This window comes from Gopherus flavomarginatus, chromosome 1 (genome assembly GCF_025201925.1).
Source record: "Gopherus flavomarginatus isolate rGopFla2 chromosome 1, rGopFla2.mat.asm, whole genome shotgun sequence".
Lineage (NCBI taxonomy): Eukaryota > Metazoa > Chordata > Testudines > Testudinidae > Gopherus > Gopherus flavomarginatus.
The window spans coordinates 49,446,577-49,461,762 of record NC_066617.1 but is presented as its reverse complement, the minus strand read 5'-3'; the positions used below and the strand labels follow the sequence as shown (position 1 = coordinate 49,461,762).

The following is a 15,186-nucleotide window of genomic DNA, read 5'->3' as shown; positions in this document are numbered from 1 at the left end:
GAAAAATATTTTCCACCAGTTGAATTCATTTTAGTCACAACATGTAGCTAAAGTAGACAGATTCTTGACTATATTATTCATAGGGCTGTAAGAAAATCACAGGCCATGATTTTGTTGCAGTAAACTGCTACTTTCAACATTCGCCAAAACTTTTTAGCAATGCCACTCACTCAAATATGGCCAGACTCCCCTCCATCATAACCTGACATGGGCAGTGACAGTGGTGGACAAGGAAGACGATGGAGCCTGGCCAAGCTCCCTGGGGAGCTCGCCCTGCTTTCTGCCCCTGGCTCCACCAAGTGCTGCCACTTCCACTCAGCCCTGCTGGCCTCACAGTATGCCCAGATACAGTTCCAGCTCCACCAGGCGGTGTGTATTGGACCTGCTTTGAGCAGGAGCAACTCCTGCGAGCCACTGAGGACTTTGACTTCAGTGTCTCTGCACCCACTCCAGGGGACAGGCTTATGGAGGCTTCAGTGAGTGGGGATGGGTGGGGGCTGAGGCTTGTGCCTCCTAAAGGGCTCACACTAGTGGTGTCAGCCACTCACAGGGCATCCATAGATCTCTGATCTGGGGCTGGCTTTAAGGCGCAGGGGATTGCCCCCGCCTCACCCGGCCTGGAGGAATAGGTGGAGGTGTTATCCAACCCCTGTTGTAGAGTGAAGGACCCTACTGCCAACTTGACATCTAGTCAGTTACAAAACACGAGTTTAGTCCTACACAACGCCCCACCTCCCATCCACTTACACACACCTGCACCCCAAACCACAACTTTAACAAACGGCGGCCATAACTTTTGGACCCAAAAAAAAAAATCACAACTGAGCTAGAGAAGTGTGTTTAAGGTGAGTCTTGATGGTTCAGCAGATGGTCATCCACTTTCATTTCTAGGCAGCCTCTCATTTTTATATTATTAGATCAAACGTAAGTTAGATTATTAGTGACTAGAAAATATTGCCAGTTAGTGGATAGTCTCAGTCCAAAGAGAGAGGTCAGTTTCACAAATACCTCTACACCAAATACAACTATGAGAATTGCCAACCTTGGAGTATGTCTAGCCAAGGAAAATGGTAATGGAGGGAATAAGTCCCACCTTCTTTGTTTAGATAATTTAGTGCTGTCACATTATCTGCCACAACCTGAAGTATCCTGTGTTCAATCTGAGGCAGAAATGACATTAGAGCTAACCTGACTGCTTTCAGTTCTAAGATACAGAAATGTATTCTTTTTATTTGGTGACTACACAGTTATGACTAATAGCCCCCATCACAGTGTAGATGCATCAGAGGTAAGCACTGCTGATGGTAGAGGGAGATTGAAAGATATACTCGTCATGAAGTTTAGAGCACATGTCCACCACATCAGTGCTGTTAACTCCTGCTGCGAAGTTATCAATTTGCAATTCCAATTGTTTAAGCTTGGTTTGTAATTTCTTGCTAGCCAGTGTTGCAGGTTTCACATCCAAAGATAAGCGTATGGGGTCACTGAGGTGACTGATGCTAAGAGACCCAGTACCAGAGGAAAAGGGTATTGACTTATCTTTTCCCTGCCTCATTGGTTCCATAGCTCTTGCTTTCAGAATTGCCTCATTTGGATCAACATGCCTGGATCCGAAGAAGAATGTCTCCTTATTCTGCCATGAGAATCTGTACCCAGGATAAGTTCTTTGAAGACCCTCTGGTCAGATGGGTCTTTCTCATGTGGACTAGCTTTTTGCAAAGAGGCTGACACTCATGAGGACTAAATGCTCATGTTTGCCTCAACAATTGTGTCCTTTTGTAGTGGATTGGCTCTGGAAACAGAGACTAACATCACAGTAGTTTTCCTCTTTAAATCCTTCCCACTTCTGGATCCTTTAATACTTGGTACCAAGGTGGGGGACTTCTTCTTTTCTTCAGACTTGCCTAGAGCTGATGCTGGTCACTGAGACTTGACTGAACCCTGTACTCACTCACTCAGTTCGGGGTGGTTTTGCTGACAGTGCTTCTTGTAATAAAATTGCTTGAAGTCTGTTTTGTCTCCTTTTTTTGCTCACATTATAAAAGTCAAGCAAACTGAGCATTCTGAAGTTGAGTGTTCCTCATCCAAACATGCCAGTCATCTGGTACATGTGTCGGGTGATAGAAACACTGCCGGACATGATAGCCTAGTTTTAAAAGTTGTGTTTCTACCCTTTGGTTTCGCCATCTCAAAACCAAAGATTTACAACTAACTTAAACTAATACTATTTAACAAACTACTAATTCTAGCTATAAAATTATTAACTAGCTAACAAGGTAGAGGGCCATAAGCTCCCTGGAGCATTTCCTAATCTGTTCAGCTGGTCATAGTTAGAAGGAACTGAGGTGGCTGGAGCGCCATGTCCCTTCTGTACCCTTGCCCTGGAACGGTTGACATTCACTGACGGGAGAGGCAAGGGAGGTATGTAACCATGCCAGTAGCTGCTGCTAACTAGGATTCTACCATTCAGCTGCACCGGCTGGAGTATCTCATGAATGAGAATATGCATAGGACACTTAAAGAAGAAACACAAAATATTTCAATTAGAATATCCTGCTGTAGTGCCTCATGGGAGTTGTAGTTTGGTTTCCCTATGTCCCCATTCTCTTCGATGGGCTGGCATCCCTGCTAGACTAGATCTCCCATGATATACCATAGCCAGAAACTGAGGATGCAGATGGTTTCCTGACCATGAGGAGAGCTCACACAGCATTATGAGAGACTAAGTCCAACCAAGGAGCTCAATCTATAGAAGAAACTGGAAGCAATGAAGTTTCACGGCAGCATTTCCAAATTGAAATTATTATTTTTTGCTAAAAACATTTTATTTTTCAATTTCTCACTGAAAAGTCTAAATTCTTCCCCTTATCTACCTTATATCTACCTTAAGGTTTTAAACTTAAGGTAGATAGGGCAAGTTGTGAGAATTAATTGATCATGGTCATCCTTAGAAGGCAACTTCAGTGTGTTAGTCAATCTGAAGACTGATTGAAATCAATTTTGTTTTCTGTACAAATAGTTTAACATATTTATGCACAAATAGAAACAGAAGTTGAGAACAACAATGCGGAAAAAACATCTTTAAAAATTATGTTATTTTATCAAATTATTATTTAGGAGGACTCAAAAGTGACAGTTCCACAAAGTGACATACTATAAATATATTTATATTTACGACAGTTTGCTACTATTAAAATTAATTTAATTCTGTAGCTTTGTTTCCCAATGTACTGCAACTATTCTTTCTTGCAGTGTATTTACCCTGGAGATCTGTTTTGTTTATGCTCTAGGGATGCTTTTATTGAAAATCAAGAGCATTTCATGCAGAAAGGATGGTGACAGAGCATGGAATCCTAAAGACCCAAAATAGATATTTCAACCAAGACATACTTTTTGTTTTGAGGCAGTAGATAAAAAGGAATTGTTTTTGTGAGAAAGAATCTTTTCTTCTAAATCTAACTACTATACAACTCTGTGATCCAAAACTATATTTGCAGCAAACATTTGAAAATTCCTGTAAAGATATTGGGTGAAATGCTGACCCATTGAAGATAGTGACAAAAGTCACATTGTACCAGATGCTTGATTTTAACTCATTTTCTAAAACAGAATATTAGAAAAAATTCAGATTGTCAGAAACAGAAAAGCATATTACCAATTTGTTTTCATTAACAGTTATGCACACTGCCATACAGCATTAATTTATGATTATATATTTTTTAAGCTAGGGACAAGTAACAATAGCCTGAAACTACAAAGTGCATTCTTCACACAAAATGAGCAGTGCCCACCCAACTCTCATATCTACCATCAGTGCACTAAAGATCACTGCTATGTCAGGAGCCAAGCTGCCAAAGACATGACCAGTGACCAGATCCCCTGACAACCAGTGGCATCAGAAGTCAGAAGCAGATGGGGAGCCTTTTAGAAGTAGATTCTGTCAGGCTACTGGTAGTCACAGGCCAGCTAAACTCTTCAGTTTGTTGCTTGCTGAAAAAGGGATTAGAACCCTTGGTTTCTGATATTGTTGAGGCTAAGAGTTCTGTGCTGAGTAGTACTGAGCTCCCTTGAAGCCAACCATTGAGGAGGGACTAAAGGAGCAAGACACAGAACCAGAGGAATGCAGTATGGCTTTTCTCTCCTTCACTCTCTGTACTCTATGGCCTCCTTCTGCTCCCAAACAAGTTATCTCTAGTATAAGACCAGTCGTAGAGATTTCTCCAGGTACAATCTGGAAACCTGCAACCAACCCACCTAACAGCCATTCAATCCTAAAGGTTGTTTTATGAAAGAGGGTTTAACACTAACCACTATGTAGTTTAGGAACCTACATCCCATTTTCAAAATTGATTGAGACACTTTGGGCCAGACTTTAAAGGTATTCAGGCACCTAAAGATGCAGACAGGCGCCTTTAAAAAACTGGCCTTTAGGCGCTTAAGTCACTCTTGAAAATGGGACTCTTGAAAATAGGACTTAAAAGTCTCTTAACCTTTTACCCCTTGTCTTTACTTTCTGTGTAAATGTAAGCTTCATCATCAATGGCAGATATGAAGGGGAAAATACACTACTAAATTTTAATCCACAGACCAAAAAAATCACAGAAATTCACTTATTAAAATAAATTCAGAGTTCCATTGCACTGTAAAAATAAACAACAATTCACACAGAAAAAAAGTATTTGAAAGGAATTCACCTTTTGAAATAAGTAATTTGAGGAAATTCACAATGGATAGTGAAACTATTTAAGGTGTCTCTGTCAATTTTAAGCACAAGTGGATTTAGCAAGTATGGCATCCCGCAAGCACCATTTTTAGCATCAGAATGATTTGTCTAATTAAAAAAGTTATATAAGTGTTATCTGTCTGTCTAGGAACTTAACTAATCCTCATCACCACAGTATCTCAGAACCTCAAAATCATTAATAGATTTTATCTTCAAAACACCTCTCTGAGGGAAGGAGGTATTATTCCCATTTAACAGATAAAGGGAAATCAGGCACAGGGGTAAGACTGGTGATTTAACCAAGATCATTCAGGAAGTCTGTAGCTGAACCAGGAATTGAACAATAGGTCCTCTGAATTCCCTATCAGCAAGGTCATCTTTTCTACTCCTATGGCAACCTGTTCTTCTTCAAGCTATCCAAAATACTGCTGAAAAGATTATCTTCCTTTGCAGATGTTCTGACCAAGCTCCCATCCCAATGCCCCACATTTCTCAACTCTGCAGTGGCTGCCAACTTATTAGTATTATCTGTTACCAAATAGCTTTCAAAGAATTTCACAACTCTGCTCCTGCCTATCTTTGCCCTTATTCCCACATGCTTCTTAATACTCAATTTTTTCTCCTCCTGTCTCCTTTTCCTACTTGTAAGTGATGGTCACATTAACACCACCCTATATCGAAAACCTACCGATCGCTATGCCTACCTTCATGCCTCCAGCTTCCATCCCGGACACATCACACTATCCACTGTCTACAGCCAAGCACTGAGGTACAACCGCATCTGCTCTAACCCCTCAGACAGAGACCAACACCTACAAAATCTCCACCAAGCATTCTCAAAACTACAATACCCGCACGAGGAAATAAGGAAACAGATCAACAGAGCCAGACGTGTACCCAGAAGCCTCCTACTGCAAGACAAACCCAAGAAAGAAACCAACAGGACTCCACTGGCCATCACATACAGCCCCCAGCTAAAACTCCTCCAACGCATCATCAAGGATCTACAACCCATCCTGGACAATGATCCCACACTTTCACAGGCCTTGGGTGGCAGGCCAGTCCTTGCCCACAGACAACCTGCCAACCTGAAACATATTCTCACCAGTAACTGCACACCGCACCATAATAACTCTAGCTCAGGAACCAATCCATGCAACAAACCTCGATGCCAACTCTGCCCACATATCTACACCAGCGACACCATCACAGGACCTAACCAGATCAGCCACACCATCACCGGTTCATTCACCTGCACTTCCACCAATGTAATATACGCCATCATATGCCAGCAATGCCCCTCTGCTATGTACATCGGCCAAACTGGACAGTCTCTACGGAAAAGGATAAATGGACACAAATCAGACATTAGGAATGGCAATATACAAAAACCTGTAGGAGAGCACTTCAACCTCCCTGGCCACACTATAGCAGACCTTAAGGTGGCCATCCTGCAGCAAAAAAACTTCAGGACCAGACTTCAAAGAGAAACTGCTGAGCTTCAGTTCATCTGCAAATTTGACACCATCAGCTCAGGATTGAACAAAGACTGTGAATGGCTTGCCAACTACAGAACCAGTTTCTCCTCTCTTGGTTTTCACACCTCAACTGCTAGAACAGGGCCTCATCCTCCCTGATTGAACTGACCTCGTTATCTCTAGCTTGCTTGCTAGCATATATATACCTGCCCCTGGAAATTTCCACTACATGCATCTGAGGAAGTGGGTATTTACCCACGAAAGCTCATGCTCCAAAACGTCTGATAGTCTATAAGGTGCCACAGGATTCTTTGCTGTTTTTACAGATCCAGACTAACACAGCTACCCCTCTGATACTTTCCTACTTGTGTATCTTTTACTGCATACTGCCTTTCAGCCCAGAACAAACTTCCAATTTATAGAATCACAGATTCTTAGGACTCGAGAATTACCTCAAGAGGTCATCGAGTCCAGTCCCCTGCACTCTTGGCAGGACTAAGTATTATGTAGACCAGAGGTTTGCAAACTTTAGCAACTCGAGGATCCCCATTTTGATTTAAAAATGTGGAGGGACTTCCCAAGCCCTCCCCCCTGCTCAGCCTCCACTCCATCCCTTCCCCCAATGGCCCCACCGCTGCCCCAACTCTTCCCGCGCGCCCCCCCCCCCGCTCACACCATCCCCCTTGCCTCCATTGCTCGCTCTCCTCCATCACCAGGCTGTGGGAGGGAGTTGGGGTGCAGAAGGGAGTGCAAGGTGCAGGCTCTGGGAGGGAGTCTGGATGTGGGAGAGGGCTGGGGCAGGAGGTTGGCGGGAAGGAGGGGGTGAGGTGTGTAGGCTCCGGCTGGGAGGTGCTTACCTCAGGCGGCCACAGTTCCCAGCCAATGGGAGCTGTGGAGCTGGTGCTCAGAGCAGAGGCAGCGTGCGGAGACCCCTTGCGCCCGAAGTGCTGGCCACTTCTGGGAGTGGCGCAGAGCCAGGGCAGGTAAGGAGCCCTGCCTTAGCCCCACTGCACCGCTGGACTTTTAGTGCCTAAAATCTCCCTGTTTGGCTTTAGTAGCCTCCGGGAGATAGAGAGAGGGGGAGTAGTTGAGGGAGGAGAAGGACTTGATTAGCTGGGCCCGTGGGGCCTCCCAGGGGTCCACGGACCCCAGTTTGAGAAATGCTGATCTAAACCATCTCTGGCAGGTTTTTGTCTAACCTGCACTTAAAAATCTCCAATTATGCAGATTTCACAACCTCCCTAGGCAATTTATTCCAGTGTTTAACAACCCTGACAGTTTGGAACTTCTTCCTATGTCCAAACTAAACAGCTCTCGTTGCAATTTAAGCCCATTGCTGCTTCTCCTATCCTCGGAGGTTAAGGAGAACAATTATTCTCCCTCCTCCTTGTAACCTTTCATGTACTTGAAAACTGTGTTAATGTCCCCTCTCAGTCTTCTTTTCTCCAGACTAAACAGTCTGATTTTGTTTTAATCTTCCCTCATAGGCAGGGCCGGTGCAACCATTTAGGTGGACTAGGCGGTTGCCTAGGGCGCCGAGATTTGAGGGCGCCAAAAAGCGCCCTCCAATTTTTTTTTAAATGGTTGAGCAGCCGCTGCTGCTGGGACAGAGAGGGAGTCTGAGCTGCCGGCGGCAGCCGGCAACCCAGGGTGTCCCCTGGGTCAGGGCGCCGCCCCGGCAGCTGGCAGCCCAGGGGCCAGGGTCCCCTGGCCCAGGGAAACCCTGGGCTGCCGGCTGTCGCGGAGGCGCACTGACCCTGGGTCAGGGCGCCACCGCGGCAGTCGGCAGTCCAGGGTGTCCCCTGGGTCAGGGCGCCGCCGCGGCAGCCGGCAGCCCAGAGTGTCTGGAGGGGCAGCAGGCAGCTCCCGTGGAGCTGCCGCAGTCGTGCCTACGGACGGTCGGCTGCTTGCGCGGCTCCGGTGGACCACCTGTAGACACCACTGCGGCAGCTCCACCGGAGCCGCGCGACCAGCGCGCGGGGCAGCGAAATTGCCGTCCGCCTAGGGCGCTCAAAACCCTAGCGCCGGTCCTGCTCATAGGTCAGGATTTCTAGACCTTTAATAATTTGTGTTGCTCTTCTCTGGACTTTCTCGAATTTGTCCACATCCTTCTTGAAATGTAGCACCAGGAACTGGACACAATCTTCCAGTTGAGGCCTAATCAGCACAGAGTAGAGTGGAAAAATTACTTCTTGTGTCTTTCTTACAACACTTCTGCCAATACACAGAATGATAACTTTTTTTTGCAGTGTATGCTAAGCCCTTCCTTTTCTCCAAATTGCTTCTGAAAACCCTTTTGTTCTGATAAGCCTAGCACAGATACCCAGGACCCTTAACTGTATCACACCCACTGACATCTTTAGATTGCAGACTCTTTGGGACAAAGATTTTATTTTTGCTTCATATTCTATTGCCATAAACACCTTCAAAAAGACCTTCTTCATGTAGATATTTGCAAACAGACAGTAACTCTCCTTACTACTGTCTGTGGCAGACCTGTGTCTTTATGCCAATCAAGAGAGGTCATGCAAATTAACTAACAAAGTATATTTATAGATATGGTACATTTATCCTTCAAACTGATTTTGTTTGTTTTTAATGTTCTGTAACATTGTTATTTTAGTGTAGTTTTTGGTGTGGAATAGTTATGATATTGTATGCTCACAAGTTTTTTTAAACGAAAGGATCACTTTTTCTGAACAGGTTTCAGAGTGGTAGCCGTGTTAGTCTGTATCAGCAAAAAAAATGAGGAGTACTTGTGGCATCTTCGAGACTAACAAATTTACTTGAGCATAAGCTTTCATGGGCTAAAGCCCACTTTATCAGATGCATGCAGTGGAAAATACAGTAGGAAGATATATACACACACACACACACAGAGAACATGAAAAAAATGGGTGTTGCCATACCAACTCTAATGAGAGTATGCCTATTCTTTCGGCAATAGCACTGAACACTTTTTTCTGAACAAAATACTGAAGCCAATTTCACTGTTTCTTACCTTATTTATAACTTTCCTTCTTAAAAACCTTTGAAGCAAGCCATGGATTGGTTCCCCATCCCACCTTAGTTGAACCCAGCGGAAATGTTGCTGAACCAACAAGTCAGAGCCTTGGAGATGAGATTTTGCAATTGTCCCCATTAGAAAGCAGTTCTCATTAAAGTAATATGCATCAGGCACACCATTTGCTAAAAATGAACCAAAAGACATTTTACTGCAATAATCAAAGCTTTCCTACAATCTACATAAATGATCGTTAAAAGCAAGCAGCATTATATTTGTTTCTAATAAATGCAATTAAATTATAAATAAAAAATAACTAACATTTCTCACATGCAGTTGAGAACAGATAGTTTGAAATTATATATAAAACCAACAAAACTATAGAATCTTAATCCTCTAAATAAACTCTCCACGCATTATCTATTATGTTAAAACTGTATCATTATAATAAAATATTTCTCTACCCAACTTTGTTTTTAATACCTCTTTGAAAAGTGCAAGGATTTTCAGAACGACGATTCTCAAGAGGTGCCAGAAAGTCTCCCAATAAATCAAATAACGAAGCTTTTTCCAGATTCTCTAAAATCACAATGGTTTTCTTGCTCACAGAAAGCTGTTTCACTGGGACCAGACAAGCTGTAACAAAAAGAACCCATTAATACATGCTTGCGCAAATCTCTTTTTATTTACAAATATTACATTTAGCATTAACATGCTGCTTGAGAAACTTGTTTTTATTTTTGCCTTTTAAAATTATGGGAAAAATAGTACAAATTGAATGGATTATGCAATATTTAGTGCTCAAAAACAAAAGGGAAATACCAAACAGCAGGGAAAAAAATCACACTACACAGTAAGAAAATAATGGTTTTTGAAGTTATTATCTAAAGAAAGAATCCTAAAATGGACACCATTTCATCTTCACATTTACTACAAACTTCAGTATCCTAATACAATGATCCCTGCTTCAGAGGTAGAGAAGAAAAGATGGTGAGCCAAGATCTCCAGGAATGCGCTTGTTCCTGCTCGTTCTGGCACACTGTAAAGCCTACACCAGTATACAAGGCAGTGATGTAATGGTCATTCCAGATTCATAAGACACTCTTTTTTCCCCCATTGTGTTAGCTTGCCTTCCCTGAACTGATTCTTAGAGGCACTACCCTCTCCACATTTTAATTCCTCCTCAAGACCCACCTCTTATGTGTTGCCTATAGGAAACCAGCCAATTAATGATAGCTAGGTTGAGGCATAGTTGGCGATAGTTGCCTCTCTATCTATAATGTCCAAAAAATTGCAAATGTATATAAAAATTGTATACGTGATTATAGTCAACCCTCCATCTTGCCTAATCTTGGTTTGCCATTTGTTTTCTTAGACATAAATTCTTCAGGACAGTGACATACACACACACATACTTTTTTATATATATGGTACCTAGCAGAATGGTACCATACTCTGATTGAGGAATCTGTGTGCCACTGCAATATAAACAATAAAACAACAAATTGGCTAAGGTTGAATTTCAGCAGCCATTGTGTTACCTACTGACCTAACTTTGTTAGGCCATTTTGAGGTTTCTCACAATCTTTAGTCTTGTCTAACCTAAATAATTGTGTCAAGCACAATTTTGCTACTTCACCATTTGTTCTTTTTCTTCTTTTCAGATCATTAGTAAATTTAGTAAATTAGTAAAGTCAAATCAATCCTAGTACAGGTCCTTGGAACTTTCTATTATTAACCTATTTCCATGCTGAAAGTTAACCATTTATCCCTTAACTTTGTACTTCATCTCTTAAACAGCTGCTAATTCATGACATATGGCTAGGCTTTTGGCTACGCATTTTTAACTAGCTTCCACTTTCCTAAACTGCCTTTTGTAAAGTTGGGATGATCCCTCCGATGAGCTAAGTTCCCTCTAAGCTGTGCAGCTGCACAGCTACCTATTTAGTGCTGCGCAGGTGCTCAGGGCTGAGGCAGGGAAAGGTGCCTGTCCCCGAGCCCTAGACCTGCCATGGCGCCCCTCCCTCTTCCTCGGCTCTGATCCAGCCCAGCCCAGGACCTGCTGCGGCTGGGGGACAGGTGCCTCTCCCCATCCCCAGTCCGGCCCCGAACCTGCTGTGGCCAGGGGACAGGCGCCTCTCCCCATCCCCAGTCCGGCCCTGAACCTGCTGAGGCTGGGGGACAGGCACCTCTCCCCATTCCCAGCCCAGCCCCAAACCTGCTGTGGCTGGTGGACAGGCACCTCTCCCCTGCAGCCCAGGTGCTGCTGCAGGGAGAGAGCTGGAGGGGAGCCCTCTCTCCCCACCATAGCCCTGGGGAGCCCCACTGCACCCCAAACCTCTCATTCCCAGACCCACTACTCTAGAGCCCGCACCCCCAGCTGGAGCTCTCACCCCTGCACCTCAACCCTCTGCCCCAGCCCTGAGCCCCTCATCCCCGGCCCCACCCCAGAGCCCACATCCCCAGCCAGAGCTCTCACCGCCCCCCCACACCTACCAACCCTCTGCCTGTGTCACACATCACCTCCATACCGATGCACATAACAAAATACAGGAGTGAGAAAAATTAGAGGGAACACGGAGCACGAGGACAGTGTGTGTGACTTAACCTTAAAAACAATCATAACTTGAAATGTTTCTCCTCTGATATAGTCCATGTTTTCAAATGTACTTTTTTATCACCTTCACAATAGTCACTTAATATACTGCATTGATTCCACCTCTGTTCAAATCCCCATGCCTTAATCTCTTCTCACTGCAACTGCTCTCTTTATAGCCTTTCTGAATCCTAGCTCTCCCGGGTGCAGCATGTATGGAAGGTTTCTATCCATAACTACATCATCCTCATGTTCAAACAATTCCACTGGCTCCCCAATAACATCAAGCGTCAGTTCAAAATTGTCCCCTTGTTATAAAACTCCATAAACTCACACCACCCAATAGCACAGGTCAAGTCTCTCTCTAGTCCCCAAACCCACTTACTCCAGCCTCCTATGCTTCTCCATGCAATCTGGTTACGGTTGGCACAAGTCTCATCTTTCTTTGCAGTTGCTGCACTGTGAGATAGCGTTTCTTTATCTCCAATTCACCATCACTTCTCTCTGTGTGTTAAACTCTATTGTATTATTTGTAGTGACTTTGCAAAATGCTTTTGGATACTATTTAAATAGGTGTAAGAATTAGCGGTGTGGGGGGTGCTGCAGCACCCCCAGGTTTTATGTGGGACTCTGCTGCTGCCCCCCCCCCCAAATGCAGGATCCTGGCTGCCAGCCCTACATCCTGAAGCTCTGCTCCTGAACCCATGCCCACCCCCAGCTGTGGCCCCAGCCCCTTATCTCTGCCTGGGTTCCCTCCTCCTGGAGACACAGTCCTGCTCCTGGCCCCAGCTTGGGGTGGGGGATGGACAGGGGTGAGGGAGCTGGCTTTCAGCACCCCCACTATTAAAAGTGTTCCAGTGCCACTGACTATTTATATGAAAGACATTATATAAAAATATAGTATGTATTTTACTGCGTAATGTTAAACCAACTATCCTTTTGTACAATGATAATAATGTATTTTCTATGAGGACAAAATGTATAAATGTTATCAATTTATTAAATTTACCTTTCTCACATATATGTTTTACCAGTTTTGATAAGAGCTTTGACGGTGCTCAGAAATTATCTGACACTGAGGCCATGGCAATTAAGGCACTGGTTCTTACCTTTATGTATAATTATTCAAATGAGTTATTGGGAATAAGTTCATATATAACAGCATGATCTAATACTCAAATCCTGTACAAAAAGTGAAGAACTGCATTCACGACAAAATCTCAATTAGGTATGAGCATAAGAACACAGAAAATAAGAACAACCATACTGGGTCAGCCCTAAGGTTCATCTAGCCAAGTATCCTGTCTTCCAACAGTGGCCATTGCCAGGTGCCCTAGAGGGAATGAACAGAACAGGTAATCATCAAGTGATCCATTCCCAGCTTCTGGCAAACAGAGGCTAGGAACACCACCCCTGCCCATCCTGGCTAATAGACACTGATAGACCTAGCCTCCATAAATTTATCTAGTTCTTTTTTGAACCCTGTTATAGTCTTGGCCTTACAACATCCTCTGGCAAGGAGTTCCACAGATTGACTGTCTGTTGTGCGAAAAAATACTTCTGTTTGTTTGTTTTAAACTTGCTGCCTATTAATTTCATTTGGTGACCCCTAGTTCTTATGAGGAGGAGTTAATAACACTTCCTTATTTACCTTTTCCACCAGAGTCATGATTTTATAGACCTCTATCATATCCCCCCTTAGTTGTCTCTTTTCCAAGCTGAAAAGTCCCAGTCTTATTCATCTCTGCTCATATGGCAGACATTCCATACCCTTAATCATTTTTGTTGCCCTTTTCTGAAACTTTTCCAATTCCAATATACCTTTTTTGAGATGGGGCAACCACATCTGCATGCAATATTCAAGATATGGGTGTATCACGAACTTATACAGAGGCAATATATTTTCTCTTTTACTATTGATCCCTTCCTTAATGATTCCCAACATTCTATTAGCTTTTTTGACTACCAGAGAATGAAGCACAAATGATAAATCACAAAAAAACTGTGTATTTTAAACCAAAGTTCTGCTTAAGAATTCAGCTTATGTTTCTCTGTATGAGTTCCCAAAATTTCTCAACTCAATAGGAATCTCAAGAACGCATCCTCAGCTATTACTTTTTTTTTTTTTTTAAATAGAGTGTGTGACAAAGTTCCTCCTCTACCTTGGTGGGTCCTGCGCTTATTGGCAGATTTGCTCACCTCAGTGATCTTCCCCACAGCCTTGACCAACTCCTCCTGTGTCTGATCAGGAGTTGGGAGGTTTGGGGGGAACCCGGGCCCGCCCTCTACTCCGGGTTCCAGCCCAGGGCCCTGTGGATTGAAGCTGTCTATAGTGCCTCTTGTAACAGCTGCATGACAGCTACAACTCCCTGGGTTACTTCCCCATGGCCTCCTCCAAACACTTTCTTTATCCTTGCCACAGGACCTTTCTTCTGGTGTCTGATAACGCTTGTACTCCTTAGTCCTCCAGCAGCACACCCTCTCACTCTCAGCTCCTTGTGCCTCTTGCTCCCAGCTTCTCACGTGCACTTCCTCTCCTCTGGCTCCTCCTCGCCTGACTGGAGTGAGTTCCTTTTTAAACCCAGGTGTCCTGATTAGCCTGCCTTAATTGGCTGCAGGTGATCTAATCAGCTTGTTTGTCTTAATTGGTTCTAGCAGGTTCCTGATTACTCTAGTGCAGCCCCTGCTCTGGTCACTCAGGGAACAGAAAACTACTCATCCAGTGACCAGTATATTTGCCTTCTACCAGACTCCTGTACCCCACTGGTCTGGGTCTGTCACATATCCCTCCCCCCTGCTCAACATCAAGGGGTTGGGCAGCTTGGGAAGCCAGACAGTGCACACGTGACAAGCCATCGGCATTGCCGTGACGGCTCCCTGCTCTGTGTTGCACACGGAACTGGAAAGGTTGGAGGGATAAGAATCACCTGGTCACGCTTGTGTTCTTCTCCTTGTTCCGCTGCATCCATTGGAGAGGGGCATGGTCAGTCACGAGGACAAATCTGCGCCCGAGCAAGTAGTAGCGCAATGCTTCCATGGCCCATTTTACAGCAAGACACTCCCTCTCCACCACTGCATATTTTTGTTCCCTCGGAAGGAGTTTCCTACTGAGGTAGAGAATTAGGTGTTCCTCCTCCCCAACCATCTGTGATAGAACGGCCCACAACCCTACTTCTAATGCATCTGTCTGCAGGATAAATTCCTTGGTGAAATCAGGGGCTATCAGTACGGGGTTACTGCAGAGGGCAGTCCGTAGGTGTGTGAATGCTTCCTCTGCAGTATCAGACCATCTCACCAGATCAGTTCCATGGGCTTTCACTAGGTCTGTCAGGGGACTTGCCCTTTTGGCAAAGTGGGGGATAAATCGTCGGTAAAACCCCACTAC

General features: G+C 44.2%; 1 protein-coding gene across 3 annotated transcripts in view; it reads right to left on the bottom strand.

The window, feature by feature from the left end:
* Nucleotides 1-15,186, bottom strand: part of CTTNBP2 (cortactin binding protein 2) — a 187,298-nt gene that overhangs the window by 27,416 nt on the left and 144,696 nt on the right. For all 3 annotated transcript variants that reach the window (XR_007772047.1, XM_050936032.1, XM_050936034.1), the window contains exons 15-16: nucleotides 9,689-9,841; nucleotides 9,203-9,390 (exon numbers count right to left, since the gene is read on the bottom strand). Coding sequence is in view for 2 of the 3 variants with exons in the window: in XM_050936032.1 (XP_050791989.1) it covers nucleotides 9,203-9,390; nucleotides 9,689-9,841 (341 nt within the window). In the remaining variant the exon portion in view is untranslated. The remainder of the gene's footprint in view (nucleotides 1-9,202; nucleotides 9,391-9,688; nucleotides 9,842-15,186) is intronic.